Below are 23,884 nucleotides of genomic sequence, written 5' to 3' on the forward strand. Positions count from 1 at the left end.
AAAACATCTTTCCTATCTTGGTGTGTCTAAAATTCTGAATGTAAATCAGTCTCCATCACATCTTGTCATTATCAACTTAAAACATTTATCTAGACCTAAAAACATCTTAACCCCTAAACAACTAAGCTTCATTGTAAAACTAAGCTACCTTGTCTTCAACCCCATCAGAGACGTGAGAAGGAATAAACTTGATTACCTAAGTATGCCAGGAGTGCAGGTTAGTAGCTTTCCAAATGAGAAGATGACAGAGACAGTTTACTACCTGATGGTCACCCCAAACTCTCTATGACGTTGGAGCATCTTCTCCAGCCTTCTGGCCCAATATATCTGGCAGGCATATTTGTGAGGCAGGAACTTTTGAAGACTTGCATACCGTCTCTTGGCAGAGTTTGGTCATCAACTCTGCCTGCATCTAAGCTTGCCCTTTTTAAAGCAGAATTCTGTCTGTAGAAGAAACGAGGACATTTTGCCCAGTGGCTTGCTTACCACAATTGAAGCCATCTCCATAAAGAGGTGCTTTGATGCTCATCATCCTCTTTGAGGTAGGCTGGGTGTTGCCGGGAGTTAGCCTGTCTCATTTTCAGTGAATATTTAAAATAATAACATTTTTAAATGCCATATTCTGCATGTGTCTGAGGTTTTTGAAGACCTTATCTAACTATCTTACCTAATCTTTCTACAGAATCATATCTATCTATTGCAGCTAAGATGTATATTCTTGTGAGAAAAGTAGACTAGCAATTGACATGACCATCTTCTTAAGAGCTCATTGCAAACAGTGGCTTGGGCCTCATCGGCCCCTCTCTGCAGCCTTCACTCTGTCCTACTATGTGCAACTCTGTGTGTCATGTGAGCTTGTAGTGTCTCTCCCTTACTGCTCACCACAGGGTACTGCCTCCCTGCTTATCGTCCATCCCTCTTCCTTCCTCTGTGTACTTTAGCAACAGATGAGGGAGGGGGTCTGTGGCACCCCAGGCTCCTGTCAGGCACTGGGAAATGAAAGAATGAATGAAATCAAGATGAAAGAAATCAGCATTTACCTTCACAGTCTTGGATCCTGGTACATGTTGTCAGATAAATGAAATATAAATAAATAATAAAAGAAGGGATAAATGTTTTGGCATATAAATGAAGAAATGGCTAGATAAGTTAGCATGCTGTGTTTCTCCCCCCCCCCCCTCAGAAAAGCTTTGCAGCTTCAGAATTCTCTCAGTCTCAGCCCTCTTTCAGTATCTGCCCAGACTTCACCCACAGCTGTATTTTCCCCAGAGTCTATGAGCTGAACCTTCCCTGAGTGTTCCTCCTCAGGCATCTTCAGTAGTACTGGGGCTGAGCTGAGGCCCTCCAAGCTAGAGAGCCATGAATATGCAGGGCAGGGAGCAGGAAACTGCTAACATGCTGCTAGTCGCTGGCCAGGAGAAGAGTCTGAAGTGTCATATGTGGAGGCTCATGTGGTGGCCTTGGCAACTCCTCTCAAACCTGGGCATCCTTTTCCCTTCCATCGCTTGCCTAGAATCCACCCCACACCTGCATTGGGCCCTGAAGCCATCTGGAGTGTGGCCATGCTTTTTTTTTGTGCCACCCCATCAGCTCTCATCTCCTTGTCTTGCTGTCTTGGCACCTAGGACCTGGTAGAGCATCATCTAACAACATTAGACACTTACTAAGTGCCATTCATTGACCTTGGGTCTTGGGAAATAGCTGTGACAAGACAGATGCTGTCCCTGCACTCCTGTCATTATGGTCTAGTGGTAACTACAAAAGTAACACGTTTTATCAAATGACAGGCAATCAGTACCTTTTACTCAGAAGGTATTTAAGAAAATGTTGTTTGAGTGAATGGATGGATGGTGGATAAATGCATAAATGAATTAGTTACATGACAGTGGTGCTACGTAGTGCCTGTTTGCAAATAGTTACCCGTGATTCCCTCATGCTCTTCTAAGGTGGCCATGCTCATCCCTCTTTCACAGGGGGTTAGGCCAAGGGTTGTAGAGCATCTTGCCGAGGCTTTCTGGAAGTGCTGGAGCTGACACTCACATCTGCTCAGTGCATCCCTGAGCTTGTCCCTCTTACCACTCAGGCCCCAGAAAGGGTAGCTACTGAAGCATCCCTATGGGCCAGTAGGCCTGTAGGCCTGTCCACCAGCCTCTTGCCTGTTTTTCAGCCATTCCCTTAGCTTTTCAATCTAGACTCTCAGCTCTTCCTAAATTTGCCTGCTATTCCTCTTCTCTGGTGAAAGGTGGTATTTATTACAAATTACAAACAGCCCAGAGCCGATAGTCAGGAACATGACACCTTAGTATCAGTAAGAGTTTCGCCTCTGAAATCTTAGAGCTACCAAGAAAGCCCTGGCTGTTGAGATCAGTTGGTTCTCTCCACTGTCAGTGCTCCTTGACCTCTCCTGCCCAGCACTGTGGCAGTATAGATCTATTGGCAGACCTCCAAAGCATGGCCAGGCATCTGCATTGATGGACAGCCCCTGGGGACTGTCAATTTGAAATGGCATCTCAGAGTGGTGAAAACAAAGAAACCAGGAAGAGCCTAGCCACTTTATCAAATGCGCCAGCTATGTGTTTATAGGAGCCTCCTCCTCTGTACTGTATGCTGGTGCATTTAATACCCCCTGGTGCCTTCTAACCCCCAGGCTTTATGGCTCCACACCTGTACAAGGCAGATGGGCAGCTTGGCTTCAGGATGGGAGTTTGGATTGGGGGTGTGGACTCTTCCATTTGCAGCAGGAAAAGAGCTCTCTATGTCATGGAGTCTCGTTCTCCTCTTCATGAAAAGGGCAGGAGGCAACGCAGCATTGATGAGAGGATTGCATGCAGCTCCCAGTGCCATATTTGTGGTTTTGACATTATTGCTGAACCTATGTCACTTTCTCTTTCTTTCCCAGGTCACTGATGAGGAGCCTAGTTCCAACCACACAGTCATGATCCAGGAGACGCTACAGCAGGCCTCTGTGGAGCTGGCAGAGCAGCACCATCTGGTGGTCTCCTCAGATGACGTGGAGGGCATTGAGACAGTGACTGTGTACACTCAGGGTGGGGAGGCCTCAGAGTTCATAGTGTATGTACAAGAGGCTGTGCAGCCCGTGGAGGAGCAGGTTGGGGAGCAACCAGCCCCAGAACTCTAGAGAACCCTAGTCTCATGCAGCAGCCAGCTTCTGTGGGCCCTGGGACCACCCAACCCACCAGGCCCATCTTACTCTTCTTGCCTCCTGGCCCAGATAGTGTTCTCTGTCCTGTTCTTTGTGTGGTCAAGACCAGCACATCACCAGCAATACAGAACCCCAGTCCTCAACACAAATCCCACCCTGACCCAGCATCCTCTGTTTCCAGAAGACCTCTGCATCAGCTCTCCTGCCCTGCCCCTTCTCTGCTTCAAGACCCAGAGACTCCCCTCAGTATCTTCTATGATAACAGCCCCAGTCCTCTGCACCCCACCACCACCCCAGGTGCTCACCCTCGTCTGGGCCCACTGTGCTGTCTGTGGAAAGGAGACAGACATCACACAGCAAGTGGCCTTATGTCTTTTGAGTTAACCACTGCGTGGGCTGGGCAGGGCCATCCAAGCATTCTCCACTGAACCCCACCCTCCTCAGTGCAGGAACACTGAGAACAAATGAGTGACCCACACTCCTATCACAGGGGCCCAGCTTGGAATTATTTTTGCTTTAAAATAAATGCATTTTGTCTCTTCACCACTCATTCAGGGAGGTGGATGAAATAAAAGCATTTTGTGCTTGTACATCATCCTTCTTAGGGGCTGCTTTGCACTTTCCCCACTGAAGTCCCCTTTTCCCACCAGAACTGTGTGCAAAGTTGTGGAGACAGACTTACAGACAATGGTATTTCTTGTTAGCATCCCAGTCACCCCTCACCTTACTCTGTAGGACCCTCAAGCACTGTGGAAGAATGCTTCAACAGGACTGGCAATGTCTTGGCACAGACAAGATGGGAGAGTACACTGGCCTCGGAGGAACAGAGGGCTCTCTGCTTGCATGAGGCCGTGGGCTTTGCTATGGGGGTTATGTCCAGTGTATGCTGAACAGTGGATAAAGAAAAGTTCCACTTCACCCCAGAGTGGGGATGGCTGCGAACAGAAAGGGTTATCCATGACTCAGCTCCGTAAAGGATGGGTTGTGAAGACCTGGGGTTGTGTTTATTCCAGAATCCTTGATTGGTGGTGGGCTGAGGTAACAGGGTCAGCCAGTGTTCCAGGGAGACCTCTGTCCAAACAAATATCTGTAGATATGGCCAGTGTCCCCAGGCAGGCTCTGTCACCCTCATCCAAGTGTCCTCAGCAAGTTTGTTTGCCTCTGAACAAGGATAACTGCCAAGCTCTCTGATTATGGACAAACTCAACAGGCTGAACCTTGAGAGGCTTTCAGCAAGGCAGTCCTTGACCCACATGGGAGGCATCCATTGCTGTTTGTATGTGTAGGGATGGAAGAAAACTCAGCCTACAGCTCTTCCCTGGAAAGGGTTTGATGAGAGGGGGGAGGTAGAGTGAATGTAACAGGAGGCTCTGGGGCATTCCGTGCTATACGAGGTACCCCCTACTCCAGGCAGACTGTCTTCACAGCACTGGCCAAGAAGAACCACTTAGGGCTTGGTGTTCCTGGCTGTCCATATCCTTGCAGACATCCAGAATAGGGCAGAAAGGTTGGTGACTCACTGCTTCCTTCCTAGACTACTTTTCTAAGATGGGTGGAACATTCCAGCGGCAATAAAATGTGGCTTATTTCTGCTTCTCCCTTGGGACCTCCTCACCACCAGGGATGTGTTGAATAGTTTTTAGCCCAACTAGTATTTTATGTCAGATAAATAACTGAAACGCTGCCTGGGCCCTGCCTTCAGGCTTTCTTTTCTGTTGAATGTTTGACCAGATCTTGATGTGTTATAGCATTGGGTCTGTGTCCCTGTAAGGTCAGACCCCAGGTGCTCCCATGGCACTCACCAATGGCAGTGGCACAACTGCGTCTTCTCATAGCAGCTGCCCAGTGAATTGGGGCCAACAGTAGAATTTTAGTAACGGGAAATGCTAACACCAAGAAATTAACTTTAACTCAGAGTCCGGATCTGCTACATGGAGCTAAACATGAGTGTGAATGAGAGCCAGTAGAAGAAGAGAGGCCCAAGGCCAGTCTGAGACCAGACACAGACAAAGCATCTGAGAGTGTCTGTGGTACCTGGGGACGGGCTGCAGGCACAGTGTGGTATTGGGCAGGCCTGGAATCCCCTAGTTCTCTGGCTTCATCTGCACTGCCTGTCCCTCTGCAGCCAAGACTTGCTGTCTGTGCTCACCGAAGCAGGTGCTCAGGACAGACAGGAATGGCCTAGTTCCCCTTTACAGCAAGCAGGCTTGTGAGCTTGATTGGGCAAGCCCTTTCACTCCCTCATTGGTGCCTGCGGGACATGAATTAGTAAGTGGCATGAGGCGTACACAGCTTCTGTTGCATACCAGCCTACAAGATGCTCACTATCTGCAGATCAGTCCTCACAGTGGCAGTGCCTGTGCTTACATCGTGTGGAGACCAAGGTCCATAAATGGATGAGAGCATGAGAAATAGTCTTCTCCAGGGAAGAGCTCCCAAATTGGTTACCCAATAACAAATGGTCAGCCCTCAAGTCATATACATATAAGCAGCATTGTTTGCATGGAGCAGGTTACATTTACATATTTTGGAACACACACATCACATGCACATGCATGCTGCCACCATCACCACCAACACCACCACCAACCAACAAGAAGAAACAGGGACCATGAATTTGAAAGAAAGCAAGCTGGGTATCCCTGGGAGATGTTGGAGAGAGGAAAGGAAAGGGGGAAATTATATAGTTATATTTGGATTTCAAAAAACATTTTTAAAAAGAGCTGGGGAAGCCCAGTGAGTGATGCTTGGTGCACTCAGCAGGTCCTGAGCAGAAGGCAACTCTGACCCCTCGGGTTCACGCTTAGCTACACAGTCCTCTACCTGGCTGGTGACTCTGAGCTGCTGTGTTGATCTGTGTTCCATGCTTTTGAGGTGACAGCGACTCATTTTTTAACCTGTATCTACAAGACTAATTTAACAAATTAATTTTTCTTGTACTAGCTATTTAAAATTCATTAGCTTTTGTCACTGATGACTTTCTCCTTGCTCTTTGGATCTGTCTTTCAAGGCTGGAGCAAAAAGACCATGTGGTGCTAAGCCCTTTTCCTGCTGTGTCCCTTTGAAAGTTTCCCAGTGAATTGTCCATACTGTTTCTAGAAGCACCCCAGGGCTACATCAGCCTCTTAATTTTAGGTCCTAGAGGGATGTCTTCCAGAATCAATTCAGTAGACTAATATTTTGCTGGAGAAGAAACAAGCAAGCAAACAAACAACAAAAAAGCAGGGGTTGCTGAGGGGCTTAACTTGCCATGTACCACAAATGAAGTCAACCCAGCCCCTTTCTTAGCTGTAGCAGGGGCATGTTTGTGTTTGATTTAAAAAAATTCTAATCTATCACTGTTGCCATTCCTGCCATAATTTAAAGCTTCTGTGGCGTGTGGTAGATAAGAGTTGTTCCACTTCCTGCAGAAGGCAGTGACGGCTTGGTATATTAACTACCACAAAGCAGACAAAAGGGAAAATCAAGGTCTATAGGGACAGAGGAGGCTGTGTCAGGCCGAAGTCCCCTGGGGGAAGCAGGTTGAGGACAATAGTGCCTGCCACTCAGATGTTGATCTTGATTCTTGCATCCACACCTCCCTCCTAGGGGCCAGGTAAGGGGTGGACCACTTGGCAAGGGGCCCCTGGTGGTAAAACTAAACAACCCACTTTTTGCTTTTTGTTTTTCTCCCCACCTTACATGTTTTCCTCTGCTCTGTGATCTTGCCATAGCCGCCTTAGCATAGGCACAAAACCATGGGCCAACTGCTCAGGTGTTGGAACCCCAAAGCAGGGAGCCAAATAAGCCTTCTAAGTTCTTATCTCACATACTGTATTACAGTGACAGAAAGCTAACACATTCAATGAGTGTAAGGTCCTACTTTCATAAGTAGTGCCTTCAACTTGTGTCCTTGCTATAAGGATGAATAGGCTCCTTTCATATACATGCATACATACGTGTGTGTGTGTGTGTGTGTGTGTGTGTGTGTGTGTGTGTGTGTGTGTGTGCGCGCGCGCACGCGCAGGGGGTCTAGCTTCTCCACTTGCAATGTCCTTGTTTGGTGCATCAGTTTGTGCAGGCCCCTTGAGTCAAAAGGTATGTCCCATGAAAGTCTTCACTTACCAGGAAATTGAGATAGATGTGAGGACATCCTATTGGGACTCTAGGTAAAAGAAATATAGGAGAATGGGGGAAATAGAAGGATCCAGAGTATAGTAGAACCCTACAAGAAGAACATCATGACAGGTGGATCTGGGCCCAGGGGGGGGGGTCTGCTCAAACTATTCAACTAACCAAGGACAATACAAGTAGTAAACATTGAATCCTTACTCTGATCTACCCAATGGACAGGACATTCTCCACAGTTGTGTGGAGAGTGAGGACTGACTCTGACATGAACTCTAGTGCCCCGTGTTTGACCACTTCCCCTTGGTGGGGAGGCCTGGTGGCACTCAGAGGAAGAATAAGCAGGCTACCAAGATGAGACTTGATAGCCTCTGACCATATAGTAGGGGAGGAGGTCCCCCTCAGTCATAGAGCTAGGGGAGGGGAATAGGGTGAAAGTGGGAGGGAGGGAGGAATGGAAGGATACAAATGATGGGATAACAATTGAGATGTAATCTGAATAAATGAAAGAAAGAAAGAAAGAAAGAAAGAAAGAAAGAAAGAAAGAAAGAAAGAAAGAAAGAAAGAAAAAGGTGCAATGCCCTCAGCAATGAACCACCAGCAGAGGGAGCTAGGATTCCCTTGGTTGGTCCAAGCTGAATGACCCCAGGCTGGTGTCTGCAGAGACCTCTCTAGTGTACAGGAGATTGAGGGGAGGTGGGGCCTTTCTCTGCCTCTCTGGTGCAGAAGAAAGCCACTTGGGATCAGGGAGACCCTACACTCCTGCTTCAGCTTTCCCGGCAGTGTGCCTAGGGACATGTACCTTTGGCTGGCTGGGTTTCAGTGTCTTCCTATGGAAAATGGAGGTGGTCAGGCATTTGTGGCCATCATATAGATGGAGATAAGATCTCAGCTCTTTCTATGGCCTCATGTGACATAGAGTACGTGCTTAATGAATCCCACTGGAGGACTGAAGGTCATTCCAGTGGGATGGACTAAGAATTCAAGACAGAAGTCTTGAATCTTTCCCCCAACTAAGCCATGGGCTCTGAGTGACCCTGAAAAGTCTCATTTCATCAGACCTCAGTTTGCCTGACACAGTAAGACGTTGGTACCACAGAGTCTCTGCACTCAGCTCTCAACATTCTGGCATGGTATTGTCTTTGGTTGTGTCTAGAGAAGAGCAACAGTTTGGGGTTAAAAAGCATGGCTGGTATGGTGGCTGAGGCAGAGTGAGGATGCTCTTCCCAGGTCACAGCTTTGTAGCCTGAGGCATATTCCTTTACCTTACAGACCTTCAGTTAGCTTGCTCATAAATGAGTGTGTTCTTACTCTGTAGGGCCAAGGCAATAATTAAGTATACTAATATTATAAAACTTGTCAGCAAGTAAACAGGATATATATATATCTTGCTATTTTACATGTTTCTACTTGGCCTGGTATAAAATAGCCTTGGAGGGGGTCTTCTAGACCTGGGAGGATTCCTGATGGACCCATGGGCTACTACAGTCCTAGAGAGGTCAAGAAATACTTCTCTGTAAAGAGCCAGGCAGATGTTAAATTCTGCAAGCAATGCCATCTCTGCTGCAACACACTGCTGTTCTAACATTCTGACATGAAAGCAACCACATAAATGAATAAGTTCAATTGCATTCCAATACAACTTTATTTATTCCAGTAGGAGATGGCCCAGCTTTGGCCCACAGGCAATTGTTTACTGACCCTGTCCTAGAGACTTGGTTCTACAAGGCCAGAGTGATAAGAACTGCAGATACATTTATCTTTTACTTTTACTTCCAACAGCCAAGCACTTTCACTGTCAAAATCTAAACCAGTTTTCACACACACACACACACACACACACACACACACACACACACACACACACACACACACAGCATTTTCAAGAGGAACTCACTGATGCCATTGTTTGGAGATGGGAGCTCTCCCTGGTTGGGAGAGAAGAGCTGTAATCTGGAACTTCCCTAAGCCCCCAAGGGTGCCTCTTACATCTATCTGGGCCTCCATTTCCTCCTTGAGGGAAGGAAGCAGGGTATACATCCATCCTGATGACTCCTCCTTTGTTCTGAATGAGTTAGCCATATCTGCTTTAGTGGCTTCTAATTCCTTTAATGGCGCTCTGAGGAAAATAAAACAGAGCTGGAAGGAAGACTGTGCTTTAATTAAAGCATTGGGGCATTAGAAGGATGGAGTGATTGAATAAGGTGAGGTGGAGGCACCATCTGTGGAATAAGCAATCCTGATGCATGTCCTTTGTGACCACAGATAGGGGACCCATGCCCCTCCTGGACCCCCCTTCCATGGAGGATTCATCCCCCATACAACAGCTTCTCCCTGCTGTCTTCTTCCTCTCTCCCTGCTAAGCTTCCTTCCCTCCCTGTTGTGCCAGCCACTGATGGATGTTCCCTTGATGGGCCAATCTTAATTAAGTTGGATGATCTTCCTTGAGCTTGCAAAATGCAATTAATTCTTTCAGCCCCAGCCAGGGATGGGGGCTGTATTTGTTTCAGCTGTTCCTCCTGGAGAGACTGGAGAAATAAACCAAATTCCAGGCCCTGTGTTGCTGCCCTGAGCCCAGTTAGTCTATCCACTCAACCTCAGGGTCCCACTGGAGGGGAGTATGACTCATGACCTGGGCTGAAGTGTCAACTCAAACCCAAGGTGTGTCCCCACAGTCAGGTGTCCTGCAGCACTCCAAAGCCCTTGTCTTGGAAACCTTTTCTGACTCTGCTCTCCTGGGAGTAGCTCTTTCCTGTCTCTGGCACCATAAACAAGCTCAGCACAAAGGACTCTGACCTTGTCCTCTCCTAGCTGTGCAGTAGTTGTTTTCTACAGGTAAGACACTGCCTGCTCCCCAAGTGTGTCGGTGACATATCCTCCTATCCAGACAAGCACACAGTCAGGATTTATCAAGAATTCCCTCTGTCCTGAATCTTCAGCATGCATAGGAGATAAGCCTCCATCTAAGTTGTATCCAGTCTCCCAGATTCTTCACGAAGTGGAGTGTTGGGAAATGACAAAACCAAGTGCTACATACAAGATATCAAGAGCAATGGTGGTGCTAGTGAGAAGTGTGACTTGTCCTACAGAGTGAGGTGACACATTCTCACTCCAAAGACATCCCTTGAGTGGTAGTCCAGGATTGACCCAGAAGGACATGTATGGTATGCACAGAGACCTGAGGCTGGTAAGAGTGCAACTCATGAGAACCATAGGAGAAGAACCACCCCATGCCCAAAGGGAAAAGAGAACTCAACAGGAGCTGGGAGATGGGAGAAAAGAGAGGAGAGAGTGGGAGAATGCCTATGAAAATCTAGGCAACATGGGACTCGGTGTCTCCCCACATGTCAAGAAGTATCAGACTGGCTCTGCAGGTAGAAATTCCCAGTCTGTCCCTTCTGTCTTTGCTTCCAACCCCATCCCCACTGCCTCCTCTTCACCCTTACTCAGGAAGGAAGTTGGAGTTGCAGTGTTACTCAGCCTAAAGAAGAAAACAGTCTCCTTAGTGAGAGGAAGAACTTGTTCTATCTAGGCTAGGATGGGAACACTGCCTTCCTCTCTCGGCACAGTGCGGTTTGTTTCATGTTCTGACTTGACTGGTGAAGGAAACAGGGAAGTAGTGTACAGATTTGTGAGCTTGCCTTTTGTCACCTGCTCCTTGTGTCTTCATAGAATGATGGCTTGGGTATGATTGCTATGGAGCATGTGGAAGGGGTCCACCCAGCCTTCTAGTTTCGTGGTGCCTGGGTCCCCTTGTGAGGCCTCCAGCAGGTTAACATCAACCTGGCATTTACTTGCATTCTTCCCTCTGCTAAAAACAATCTTACTCTTCTCCCTCGTCTCATGTTCTCCATCATGCCAGCTAGACTCCCATGAGTCCTACAGCATAACCACTTGGAATCTATCCCAATGAATTATGGTCGTTTCTTGCCAAACGATTGCTGATGTATAACTTTTCAATCAGATCATAAAGACCTCACACGGTTAGCAACAAAGACCACATAGATAAAGCTATGGATTCCCTAGACCACCTTCCAGGACAGTCCGTGCCTGTTCCAAAGAGCCATCTACTGGGTATAGGCTGGTGTCCATCATTCATCCACTGAGTTCATACATAGCTCTGGAAGGCTCACTGGTAAAAAATACTCTCATTGCACAAGCCTCAGAGAGCTTGTAGCTTGTAGCTACAAGCAAGCAAGCAATGAAAAAGAAAGTGCTGGATGATAAGTGCTCTGGACCAGAAAAGTGGAGAGAAAGCAACTGGAAAGAAGTGCTCTCTCAGAGCTGTCAGGATCCCTCTTGGCCAGGAGGCATCTCAGCAAGGCTTGTGTGGAGCATGGGCATGGGCTGAACCTGGACCAGTGAGTTAGGGGTGCGAGGGCAGTGCTTCATCAGACCTGTTCTTGGGATGTTAGAGACTCTGGTGAAGAGCTGCTGAGAGGATCAGAGAACCTCATAGGTCCAGAAGACTGTGCTTAGTTTTCTGAGGCGGGGGTAGGGGGCTGAGAGAAGGTTGGACAAGAGGAGTTCCAGAAAGAGTATATGTTCTAAAAAAAACCCACAAGTTCACTGATTAATATAACACACATTTATCATTTAAAATTTTTTATTATTATGATTTATTCACATTACATCCTGATTGTAATCCCCCCCCCCCCCGCTCTTATCTTCCTGTTCCCACCTTCCCTCCCTTTTCTATTCTATTCCCCTACCCATGACCTCTGACCAGTGTGGGTCCTCCTCCTCCACCATCTGACCACAGCCTATCAGGTCTCATCTGGATAGTCTGCATCCCCTTCCTCTGTGTCACACATTTATCTTGAGGAACTAGAAGTCTGGTTTCTGGGCTTCTCAGCAAGGAGTCACATGCTGTGTGGCTTTGTGGGGGTGGAGTCCTGGGGAGATGTCTGCCCTCTGTTGCTTTCTTGGTTATTGTGGGTCTCCATGGCCCGAATGGCTATGAAAGCAAACTGTCCCAGTTCCCTTTTTATGATGTGTCTAAACCCCATGAGACTGTCTCTCAAAGAAACTGAGGGGTGGAGAGGTTGCACAGCATGCCCATGTCATACAGCTATGCTGACCCACTATGGAGTGTCTGGGACCAGACCTCATGTTCTTTCCTACTGTTTTCTCTGTGCCAGGCACTGGGAACCAGACCAAACACCATGTGCTTCTATCCATGTGGGGATGAAGGGAGGAAGCCAGTCTCCACCAACCAATTACAGACCACAGATGAGCAAAGGAGTAGGAAGTACCCAAGGGATGGTGATGGTTTGGAGTCTCAGATGTCACTGATGAAGAGCCTTCCTGGGCAGCTCAGTTCAGGCCAACCCCTCAAACAGTCAGTGAAAGCCACTCAGTCTCTACACCTCTCCACAGCATGCCGGTAGAAGCTGGGCAATCACTGTAACCATGTTTGATTCACACAGGACACAGGATGTTGATCTGACCTCTCTACCATCTGCCCATCTGGGTCCCCAGCATGTCCTCCCACAAATGTAGCTAAGCACACAGCTTAGTGACACAGACACACACAGAGAATGAGGCATCCCCCACCACTGCTTGTGGAAACACAGATCTGTGACTTTCCCACATACACATTGTCTGCACAGCAATACATACCCCACAAAGCATAGTAGATACATATCATGCACATCTACCATATATGCATGTCATACACCCACAAAATTGAGTTTGTATCATGGGCACTCAAAATATTTACAACCCACAACACTTGACACGCTGTGTACATGTATCATATACACATACCACATATCCCACAAAACACCAGAGACATGTATCAGTGAACACCCACCATACGCACATACATGTGTTACACACACATTTCATGTAGCATAAACACTGTGCACACACCATATATCTACAATGTGCACATACCACATACATATAGCCAATAAAACCACGCACAGTTCATACACTACATGTTGCACAAAATATAGTGCATATATACCACATACCAGCACATGCGTGTACCACCACACCCTGTATACCCCCTACAAAACCACGTGTATATAACTCACTCAGACAATCCCACAAAACTAATTTCACCCCTACACCTCACACTGTACTTCATATCACCCCATGGCCACACAGTTGCACACCCTAACTACACAGAAACTGCACATACACACTCCACGCTACATATATCACAGCACACATGCACTGAACACGCATACCATAAACCACAGTGCATATAGCTCACATTCACCCTTAACCCCGTATCACAAATATAAGCACTATGCATGCACGTCACATATAATGTCCCCACCCCCTGCCGTACGCCCATCCACATCCCCTGTGCACACCACCTAGAAAACATATACCACACCACACACATCAAAATAACAAAACCTTAAAATCTAGTTACACACATTCATGTCATAGACCCCACAGGTCTCCCATACTACACAACCATACATAACATCGTGATGTGTGGCTTTTCCTGGGGAGACATAAATGTCTACTCATCTCTAATAGGGCAATTAGGATAGAACAAATAAACAGTTCCAGACAAATCTAACATGGTGAACCAGTGTTTTTATTGGGGTTACAGAAGCAATAGTGAGCGAGGAGTGTGGGGAGCTATACCACTCAGCTCCATTGACTGTTAATTGTCTATATCCTTGGGAGGGGTCACGTGTGCCTCCTGTCCAGCCCAGTGCACCCGTGACAGTTTCCCTGCCCGTCCAGAGACGATCTTTATGAGCACAATCTTGTTAGAATCTCATGTGAGCAAACATAATTGCTCTGATTTTAAGAGGCTGGTTTCCATATCATTCCTGAATACCATAGTTAAACACATGCCATATACACAAAGCCCATGCACTCCTCTAATGGAACATACACCACACCATGCACATAGACCACATGGCACACAAAATGCATAAACATATCACATCATATACCAAACACATGCCACACACCCACATACTCCAGACGGTATGCCACATGCACAGGAGTGAGGGAGAAGCCGCCTGTTTTTCTACAACCCCTGGCTTGTTAATTGGATGTCTTGCTGCAGGCCTGTTTATCATCTTTCTCCAGAGCTTGGGCACCAAATGAAGATAGATTCCAGGATGCTTTGAAACGTTCCAAACGCAGAAGCCTGAGATCTGCGCACTTTGAAGATTGGAACACATTTTAATTCTCCTCGAAACGCTGGATTATGTTTTAATTATCCATCATGAACGCTCCGTTCCCTGTGACTTCTGGGAGCAGTACAGCTAGGTGGCAGAGCCATTGTTCACTCTGCTCACTGTCCTGGCATGTGACCTGTGGTCCACTTGAACTCAGTACCTCAGGAGCCAGGTCCTTCTCCTGAAAGTTGTAGACAATTTAGAAAATAACTGAAACATATGAAGAAGGACACACAAGGTTCTCGAGAATTCTATCTTTGTATGTTGGGTGGGTTTAATCTTCCATGTGTTAAGCATAAAGAGTTTATAAGTGGCTTTACTTATCCATATGGCTTTTCATTGAGTCAGTCCTGCTCAAGACTCAAACCTGGGAGGGAGAGAGGCTGGACTGTTTTTTCCCCTGTGAAAGCCGAGGCTGCAGGCTGGTGGTGGACTGGCTCTTGTATACAAGGCCAAGAAAAGGGAAAGTAGAAGCGTCTCAATGGGGAAGGAAGTGGGTAAGAGTCCCACAGCTCTGTTATGGGTGTGCCATTACTGTTGCCAAGGCTATGCACCTCCCCGTTGAAGATGTTTGGCATGTCCGTGTGCCCTATCTGTGAAATGAGGCCGGCAGATCTGCTCACAGAATCCAAGTGAGGCCTCCTGGATGGCCATGCTTCAGGTCTGGCTGAGTGCTGCTCAAACAAGCTCAGAACAGGCAAGTTTAGTATCCCTGTCTTCTTCACATACTCCTTCAGGAAGAAGTAAATAGCATTTCACCCATGCTCCCTTACTTCCTCAGTGGAAACGAGCTGCCCATGGTAAGCTGAGGGGTCCTATTCTTCCATAATATAGGTGGAGAATGGGGCTCTGTCCAGAGGCACAGTCTGTGGTCTCCAGCCCTCAGCCCACCTCAAACCCTGCAGTACATCATCAGAGCTGCCAGCCAGGCCCATGGTCAACATCACCTGGCTATTCCCTTAGCTGGCAGGCTTCCCTGAGTTTGCCTTGTCCTTTGCCAGTCATCCCAATGCAGCAGACAAAGGGGCCTGTGAAAGCCCAACCAGATCAGATGGCTTCTCTGTCCAACACTGTCCTGTCACTTCCCTCTTCCTAAGGAGCACAGAATCCTGAGGTTGTCTTGTTCCCAGGGATGCTCATTGGCACAGGCTATCCCTGATCACTCTGTAACACACCAGCAATCCTGCTTACCTTCAGCTGTCTCCATCACCAGAAACCTTTACCTCTATCCTACCCTTACTTTCCCACCTGTCTCTTAATAGCACAACTGTCCTCTGACTAAAATATATGGACTGCAAAGGCCGTTTTTCCTCACTGCTCAGCAGCATAGCTAGCACTGCACCTAGCCTATTGTCTCATAGATAGCTGTTGGATAAGGAAAAAAAAAACAGGTAGGTAGATGGAGAAAAGATGAAGGAACTAAAGTAATTTATGACACATGGTCTGATAAGTGATGTCCACTGTATTCCCTGAATTCTCATGACATCTTCAGGAGTGCACCTTTCTCACCACCTCGTGGTCTGAGCTTGATAGGTTGTATGCTGCCCTGAGTTTTTAAGTCCTGCAGTGCAGTGAATGTGGAAAGTGGAGGCTGTTATTTGGCTGATCCACCTTGCCCACTAGACAGTGGGGCCTGAGACCAAGTCTCTGCACTCTGCTCATGGGGATCACATGGCCACCATTGTGCTCGAGAGCCAGTTGCAATTTGAAAAGAATGCAACAGAGGCAGGATATATGTCCTGGGCCTCTTTTTAGGCAAAAGATGGGAAGTCTGCCCAGAGTTTACTGGGACAAACTGTCCTAAGAAAGGAGATTGGAGGAAAGGAATAACATCCATCCGTTGTCCTCACTGTACCCTGCACTCCGCGGCACCTGGGCTTCACTGAAAGCTAGCTTGGTGAGGTGACATGGCTGCTGTAGGCAGTGCAGAAGCCAATCTCTCTGTATCCCAGGAGATGATTGCAGCTGTCCTTCCTCCCCCTGGGGTGGAGCCAGCCTCAGGAGGACAATGGGAGGGAGGATAAATGACCACATTGTAGCTCGTTTGATTTTGGATGGCTGGAAGGAAAGGCTTACTGTAGGATGTCCGTATCTGTCATGAGCATGTCAGGCGCTGCATGATGAGGTAGGCAGGCGCTTTTGGTTCCAGGCAGAGAGACGGACAGGCAGGCAGCCCTCCCAGGGTTCACAGTAGGGACCAGGTGCTACAAGCAGGGAGTGTGGGAGGATGCTGAACCCTGGTCATTTAGTCACAGCATGAATATTAATGGATGGCTATGAAGCACACATGGAGCCCAGCCATGGAGCTCAGCACCATTCAGCTCCTGACTCTTCTTTGCACTGTGCTAATAAAAGCTCCATTTGGCAGAGGATGGGACTAGCACCAAGATGACTTGCATTTCCCCTTAATCATCTCCAGCGATCAGACAGGCACTGTCTGTTGGGTCGTTAGCAGCCAGAGGCACTCATCTGGGATAGGATGGCTGGGTTTCCCAGCTCTGCATCCTTTCTGTACCACATCTCTGTGTCCAGTCATTCTCGACGCCTGAAGGATGAGCTTTGCCCCTGTGCCCTGGTGTGCCTGCCTCTTGCTGCTTGGCATTCAAGTTTTCCAAAGCTTGGTATGTAGCCTTTACTCTCACTCTTTCTGTGCCAAGAGTTACATTCACAACTCTGATCTCTTGATCGGATTGTGATGTTGGTAAAAACAGAAGTGGGAGAGAGAACAGGTTGGCTTCTGTTTTGACTTTCAGACAGCCTCTTCCTTCTCCAAATCAACAAAAAATAGAAGGAACTGTCTGTTATGTAGATGAACTTTATAGAACACAGAGATTTCCCTGTTGGCGGAAAATCAGAAATTGAAACTTCTCCGTTTGAGGTTAGGTCCCACGCATACCTGCCCTCCTTTTTTCTCCAGTGTGCCGATACCTTCCCAAGAGATGGACATTCCAGTTTCCAGGGCTGATCAACTTTTCTGGCCTCCAAGTTCTCTCTACTTACTCTGTTTTCTTTACCTCTTCTTTTCAAAACCTCACCTTATTCATTAAATTTGGTGGATCATATCCGCTCCTCCCTTCTAACAGGGATGTTCCTTTCTCAGCCACAGAGATTCTGCACTTGGAGAGGACCAAGTCTTAGACCCTGCTGGAGCTTAGCACTAGTTTCTACTGTGTGGCTTCTTTAGTAGAATCCTGGATGCAACTTAGCTACTGAGATACCATCACAGGCAGACAAAGTAGACTCAAATTAGATATATAAGGGGATGTGCCCACTGTGACTTCTAAGCTGTCTAGCCCACACCCTACTGAGTGCAGGACATTGGAGTTCTGAGGTCGTCAGCTAACAGAGCAGCCTGTTTTGTGTGGTTTAAATGAATCTTTGGACTATTTATTCTGCCCCTCCAGTGGAACCTGTGTGACATTCAGACTTCTCCCTTTCCATATGCCTTGTACAGGCCAGCCTTCAGTGTGTAGTCACTTTATGACAAGATAGGTGGGGATCTGTGTAGAGTTCTGGTGGCAGATCTCTGTCCTATTTTGATGAGGTTTGTCACAAGGTTCATGGCACTTGGCTTCTCTTGGAGAGGTGACCACTCCAAGAGCATTTCCCAGACCTTTAAGAAGTCACAGTTCCCCTTCATAAGCCATGGTATTCATGGGGATGAGAAAGAAGACTGTTCTCTAGCTTCTGCCTAGCTCTACTTACTTTGTGACATTTGCAGCTTCCCTTTGCCTCTTCCTCTGTGGTATGAATGTTTTTTGTTTAAAAGTGTTCAGGGAGAGCAAGTGCATTTTCTAGGATCCGAGAACACAGGTGTGAGCCCTGGGCACTACAGCATAGAGAAGGCATGAGTACTATATCTGGCGACCCTGAGCTCAAGTAGTAACCCTCCACTTATCCATCCATTGGAGGTCTCTGAAATATCCCTCCTTCCAGGGTCATGGTCCTAACCATTGTGTACTGATTAGCTAGTCTACTGCTCATGCTCTCTCACCTGTGAGCATTCAGGAAGTTTCAAGGCAGTTGTGCACATAAAGTGCAGTGCACATGACAAGGGCCAGGCACAAAATGAAAGCTTCAAGTTACCATTGTTAGTTTGAGACCATATTTCTTTATCTGAAGCTGGACAAAGTGATATGTCATTATAGGTGACTGTGACATGTAATTGGGATGATGGGATTGACTGAAGGTATATGAAATGTTAGACAACATAGTCCTGATTGGTTCTAGCCCACAAGACTCCTGATAAGTGACCCTGGAGGCTTGGCTTCTCCAGACCAAATACAAACTTGAGCTGAACTCAGGCATCTACATTCCCCAGTGTTTCCTGCAGGGTATCGCAACACCATGAGCTCATGGTGCCACATGGCAGCTCATAGCATGTGGTGGCATATAATGCATCTGTCCAAGGGAACCCTTGAGATATAGCTGCCTTTGAATAACTCATGATACCACAGGGGATCCTCCTCAGACTCACTGGTTCACTAGGCTGGACTTGCTGTGTCCCCTCCCATCTGGTAGGAATTGATACTTCTTTATGTCTTCCCAGACTAGAAGGCCCTCAAGGCCATGAATCAAGTCTCTCCTGTACTTTGTTGGGCTTTAGAATAGTAATTGTATACCCTGTTGCCAGTCTCCATCTACCACACTTTCTTGGGGTTTCTCCATGCCCCACATGGAGGAGAAATGTTAACAATCCCCTTTATATTCTCTGGCTATCCTGAGGCTGTTGGTGAAGCCTTCTCCACCAGCATAGCTGTTTATGTACTTCTTACTCTCTTATCTTTACATGCATCCTGAAGGCCCTAAACCCAGCACAACCCCTTTCTTTTCCTGGTCCTATCTACCGTGCTCATCCAGCACCATCATATCCCGTCTTCCCCAAGGCTTGTCAAATTGTTTCCTTTGAACAGGAGAAGTCTTGATTCATCATTCCTTGTCCTACGCAGTGGAAGCAGAGCCTGACGTGATAGTGACTGCTTGGGTTAGGAAATAAGCTGCCTGTTGTTGGGAACAGCTCTGAACAGGATCTGTCCGGAGGTCTATGGGTGCAAAAGACAGAGTTCAAAATCTATTCTAGAAAATAGAACGCTCTTTTCTCACATAAGGAGAGAAGCCTGGACCTAGAGTAGCCCAGTGTCAGTTAACTTGTTTCCTTTATTTTGCCCTTTGCTCTTTTTATCAGTGAGCTAGCTAGGCATGTCCTCGACAGGACACCCTGCCCAGATATCCATCATGTCTCATAGAGAGAAAAGGGAGTGCCTCCTAGCTGACATCTCTTTTTATCAGTGAAGAAAATCTTTCTGTAAGACCCTTAACTGGCTTCTTCTCCTGTTTCTTTAGCTCTGCTCAACCAGTCAATGTGAAGGTGATGTGTGGCCATCCAGGCTTAAGCCCATCATCCCAAACAACCTCCTCCAATGACCAAACTAGTCAGGTTCCACGGAGGTAAACAACTGAGTTTGCTACATGGTTGTCTTAGATGTTCTGTGGTAGAGACAATCAGAACAGATGTGATGAAGGATTGAGGGTGGAAGCCTAATGTCTGTGATGCTCTATGCTGAATCTATGTCAGTTACTTAACTCATCGCTGTGTCAAAATGCCTGGTAAAAAGAAGCTTGAGGGAGGAAGTAGTTTTTGGTTCATGATTTCAAAGGTGGAAGGCATTGCAGCTGTACTGGCTGGGCCTTCAGCTATGGGAGTATCAGATGGCTTGCTCAAATCCGGGGGGATTAAGAAGCAGAGAGAGAAACTGGGCTGGGTAGGGATTTATCTGTAACACTTAATGTCTGTGCCTTGGCACCCATCTTATATCTATGTACCTCCTAAAGGTTCCACAAGATCTAAAAATGGGACTGCCATCTGGGGACCAACTTGTTCAAATACATGAGCCTGTGGGGAGTATTTGATATCCAAAGCACAATCCAGCCCAACTCAGACAGTCCTTTGGGATTTTGAGCCAATCAATTCAGTTGGAACCAATCAGTCTAAAATCTAAAATCATTTTGCCAAATAATGAAAGTAATAACAAGCCTACATGGATTCAAAAATATGTTAGCTTTTAAATAAGGATGTAGCATGGAACACAAAGTGAAGCTCCTTTTCAAAATTATGAATGGAGATAGAATAAGATACCCAAACAAAAGGACAAAGACCCCAAGGGGATGAATTTCAAGCAAGGAGCTCACTAGACACATGATTCCATGACTAGTTCTTTCCTCAGAAGCATTCTGGATTCCGTGTGAACGCAAATCCAGTGCACTAAGCCTAAGTGTCCCAGCACTGCAGCCCAGGTTCCAGAAAACTCCACCCAGAAGTGGCAGGAAGCCCAGAATCTTAGGAAGATGCCTCTATGTGGTGGAGTGGCCTGCTGGTTTCCTTATAAGTGGCTGGCAATGACCTGAGAAGCTATAGCCTGCGTATAGTGGCTGCCTGCATATCTCAGCATTTAGGATTGACAGTTGTTCAGACTGAAGCTCAAATTATTTCTACTCACTGCCACCTCCACTGCCTTCCAGCATGCTACCCTTACTTCTTCCCAGATGATTACAGAGCTCTTAGATGCTCTCTCTTCTACCGTGGACCCGTCCAACCCAATCTGATTTCTAGCAGCACCAGAACTATCTTTTTTAAAAAAGGAAAAAGCTTCTCTGCTTAAAACAATTTGTCCGCTTCCCATGAAGCTTATAACTAAATCTAAATTTCCCCACTGACTTGGGGGGGGGGTCCAACCCCACTCTTTTCTTCTATCTGACAAACCTTCAGCCACTTTATCCATATGTTTCTGCAATGCTCCAACTCCTTCCCTGCATTCTTAGAATGCATTCTTCCCACTTCCTTGCAACCGTGTCTCACTGTCATCTTCAGGTACACGCTACTGATATGTCACTGTCTATGACATCTTCCCTTGATTACCTTGAGCCTGACAGTAGTTTTCATATCAATCAGTTTACTTTCTTCATGGCATGGATTATCTCTGATACCATTAATTTGGACCATGTCCCCTGGTATTGTCTGAGCTCTGTGAATTCACCTCTGGGTCTGCCTACAGTCCCTTGTTCCTGAGGTCAGCACCCTAGACTGTCAGCCAAGATTTGATAAGTTAATGAGTGACTCCTTTAAATCAAAGAAACAAGCATAGGACTGACATGCCATACCTTAGATTGTGCTAGGCAAGGGATGGAGAGCAGAGGACAATTCCAAGTTCTGGAGACCCCAGGGCATCCCTGGCTGTCCCCCTATGCTGCTCAGAGTAGACCAGAGGAGTTTCCTAAATTTTTTTCCTGTGGAACAATCTTTGCACATTAGTACTCTCTGTTTAGAAAAAGAAAAGGGAAAAGAAAGGTATTTATGCACAAAGCCGGTTATCTCTGCAGCTCCTGCAGATAAATCTTCTAATTCACAGTGAGCCGACACCCTCTAAGAGCCAAAATCAATGTGTGGCACTGTAAATCCAAGCTGGGCCTTAGCATTGACTCACACCAACCAGATGATGGTTTTGTTGTTTCACTGAGTCTGATTGGTGAACAGATGGTACAGATCTTGATGGTAGGGTTATTGGAAGCCCCCTTCTCGGCCCAGACCTACCTTCTCACATTGGTACTTTTCTCCTCTATGATACCATGTCACTCTGGGTGCCAAGAGCAAGGCCTGTCCTGTGATTCTGTGAGTATTGAATTTATCATTAAAGTCAGCTGGGATGTGCTTTGCCCTCAACAGGTTCTTGACGTCATCTGCTCAGATTAACTCCTTTATGTTGCTTGAGAAATGTTATTATGACAATGATCCCCAAATGGAGTGAGATGCTCCTGTCTTCTCCTAAATGCAGCAGTGCTATGAGCAGGATGCTGCAACACACCAGCGTGGAATCCTGTGTTGTAGCATTTGTTCAGCATGCCCTATGTGCCTGGCATCCTCTGAGCCCCAGGGTTGGGACAACTCAGGGTCTAGGCAGGAAGATTAAGACATTAAATAGAACAAGTTCTCCTGGTTTCTGGGGTATAGAGGACAAAAATATTGCACATGAATGATGCTAAGAAGTTGAATGAACTTACCCCAGGGCTCAGTGATGGTGTTGCAATTTAGAGGTGACAGGGAGTTGGTCAAGTGAATGAGTGGGAGAAAAAGGAAATCTAAGGCTATGCATGTTGTATCTTTGCTTGGACAGTGTAGCATCTTTCTTGTCCGTCTAAAGAAGGTGCATGTGTCTCTGATGGCATGGTATTTCTCTTCAGTGTAAGAGAGCTCTGACCTAATGGATAGATTAATACTGGTGGGCTCAGAACATAGAAACAGCCTAAGTGTCCCTCAGTAGAAGAGTGGATAAAGAAACTGTGGTACATATACACTATGGAATACTACTCAGCTATTAAAAACAAGGAATTCCTGAAATTTGTGGATAAATGGATTGAGCTAGAAATGATCATAATGAGTGAGTTAACCCAGAAGCAGAAAGAATCAAATGGTATATACTCACTTATATCTGCATACTAGCCCAAGGGACATGTCCCACGAAAGCCTTCACTTACCAGGAAACTGGGACAGAGGGAGGGCATCCTATTGGGACTCTAAATGAGAGACGCATGGGAGAATAGCAAAATAAAAGGATACAGAGGGTCCTAGAAATCTACAAGTAGAACAATATGATAGGCAGATTTGGGCCCAGGGGTCCCACTCAAACTAAGGCACCAGCCAAGGACAATACAGGAGGTAAAGAGAGCTTCTACTCAGAGCTTCTCATCAGAATCCAAGGCTCTGTATGCAGAGGTCACCCTAGTCTTTCCATTTAAGAGCATGAATGCACTTGAACACACAAAACACACACACACACACACACACACACACACACACACACACACACACACACCCAAACCAAAGTCAGACAAAACTGGTTTTCTCTCTCTGAGCAGCCATTGACTACCTGTTGTTCTTCACGTAGGCTTAAGGACTTGTTCAATTTTCTTCCGCACATGTTGGCATGTCAACTAGTGTGATTTTGGCAGGTCTTGTGGAAAACAACCACATTGCAGAGAATTCATGGAGCAACTTCTCTGTCTAGTGTAGACGCTAACACATGGCTGTGTCCTCAGGTTCGTACAATCCTTCTGCCATTTCACAAATGTGAAATCAGAGCCCTAGGCAAATATTAGGGATGCTCAGAATTAATGAGGTTTGGCCATCAAGGGGAAAAATGAGATAGCAAAGAAAGTGGGGGTGTCTTCGGCAGGCTCTGGTACTCATTTAATTGAACCACTAATCTAGGAATTGCTGTGAAGATACTTTACAGGTAATTAACACTGGCAGTCAGTGGGCTTTTCGGATTATTATCAGTGATATGGATGGGGTATCATCGATCAGTGAGAGGTCTTAAGAACAAAGCTGAGGTTTCTGGAGGTGTAAGAACTATCACTCCTCCATGACAGTATCCTCTCCTTCTGAAAGTGCTGTGTCCCCTGG

At 46.7% G+C, this 23,884-nt stretch overlaps 1 protein-coding gene across 2 annotated transcripts in view; it reads left to right on the forward strand.

Annotated features, from left to right (window-relative positions):
* Zfat (zinc finger and AT-hook domain containing) overlaps positions 1-3,853 on the forward strand; it is a 184,462-nt gene extending 180,609 nt beyond the window's left edge. The window contains exon 16 of one of the 2 annotated variants that reach the window (XM_051159571.1): positions 2,900-3,853. In XM_051159571.1, coding sequence (XP_051015528.1) covers positions 2,900-3,139 — 240 coding nt within the window. In that variant the 3' untranslated portion in view covers positions 3,140-3,853. The remainder of the gene's footprint in view (positions 1-2,899) is intronic. The other variant, XM_051159572.1, reaches the window with a different exon arrangement.
* The last annotated feature ends 20,031 nt before the right edge of the window (positions 3,854-23,884 follow it).

The sequence above is a fragment of the Acomys russatus genome, chromosome 17, assembly GCF_903995435.1.
Source record: "Acomys russatus chromosome 17, mAcoRus1.1, whole genome shotgun sequence".
In the NCBI taxonomy this organism is placed as follows: domain Eukaryota; kingdom Metazoa; phylum Chordata; class Mammalia; order Rodentia; family Muridae; genus Acomys; species Acomys russatus.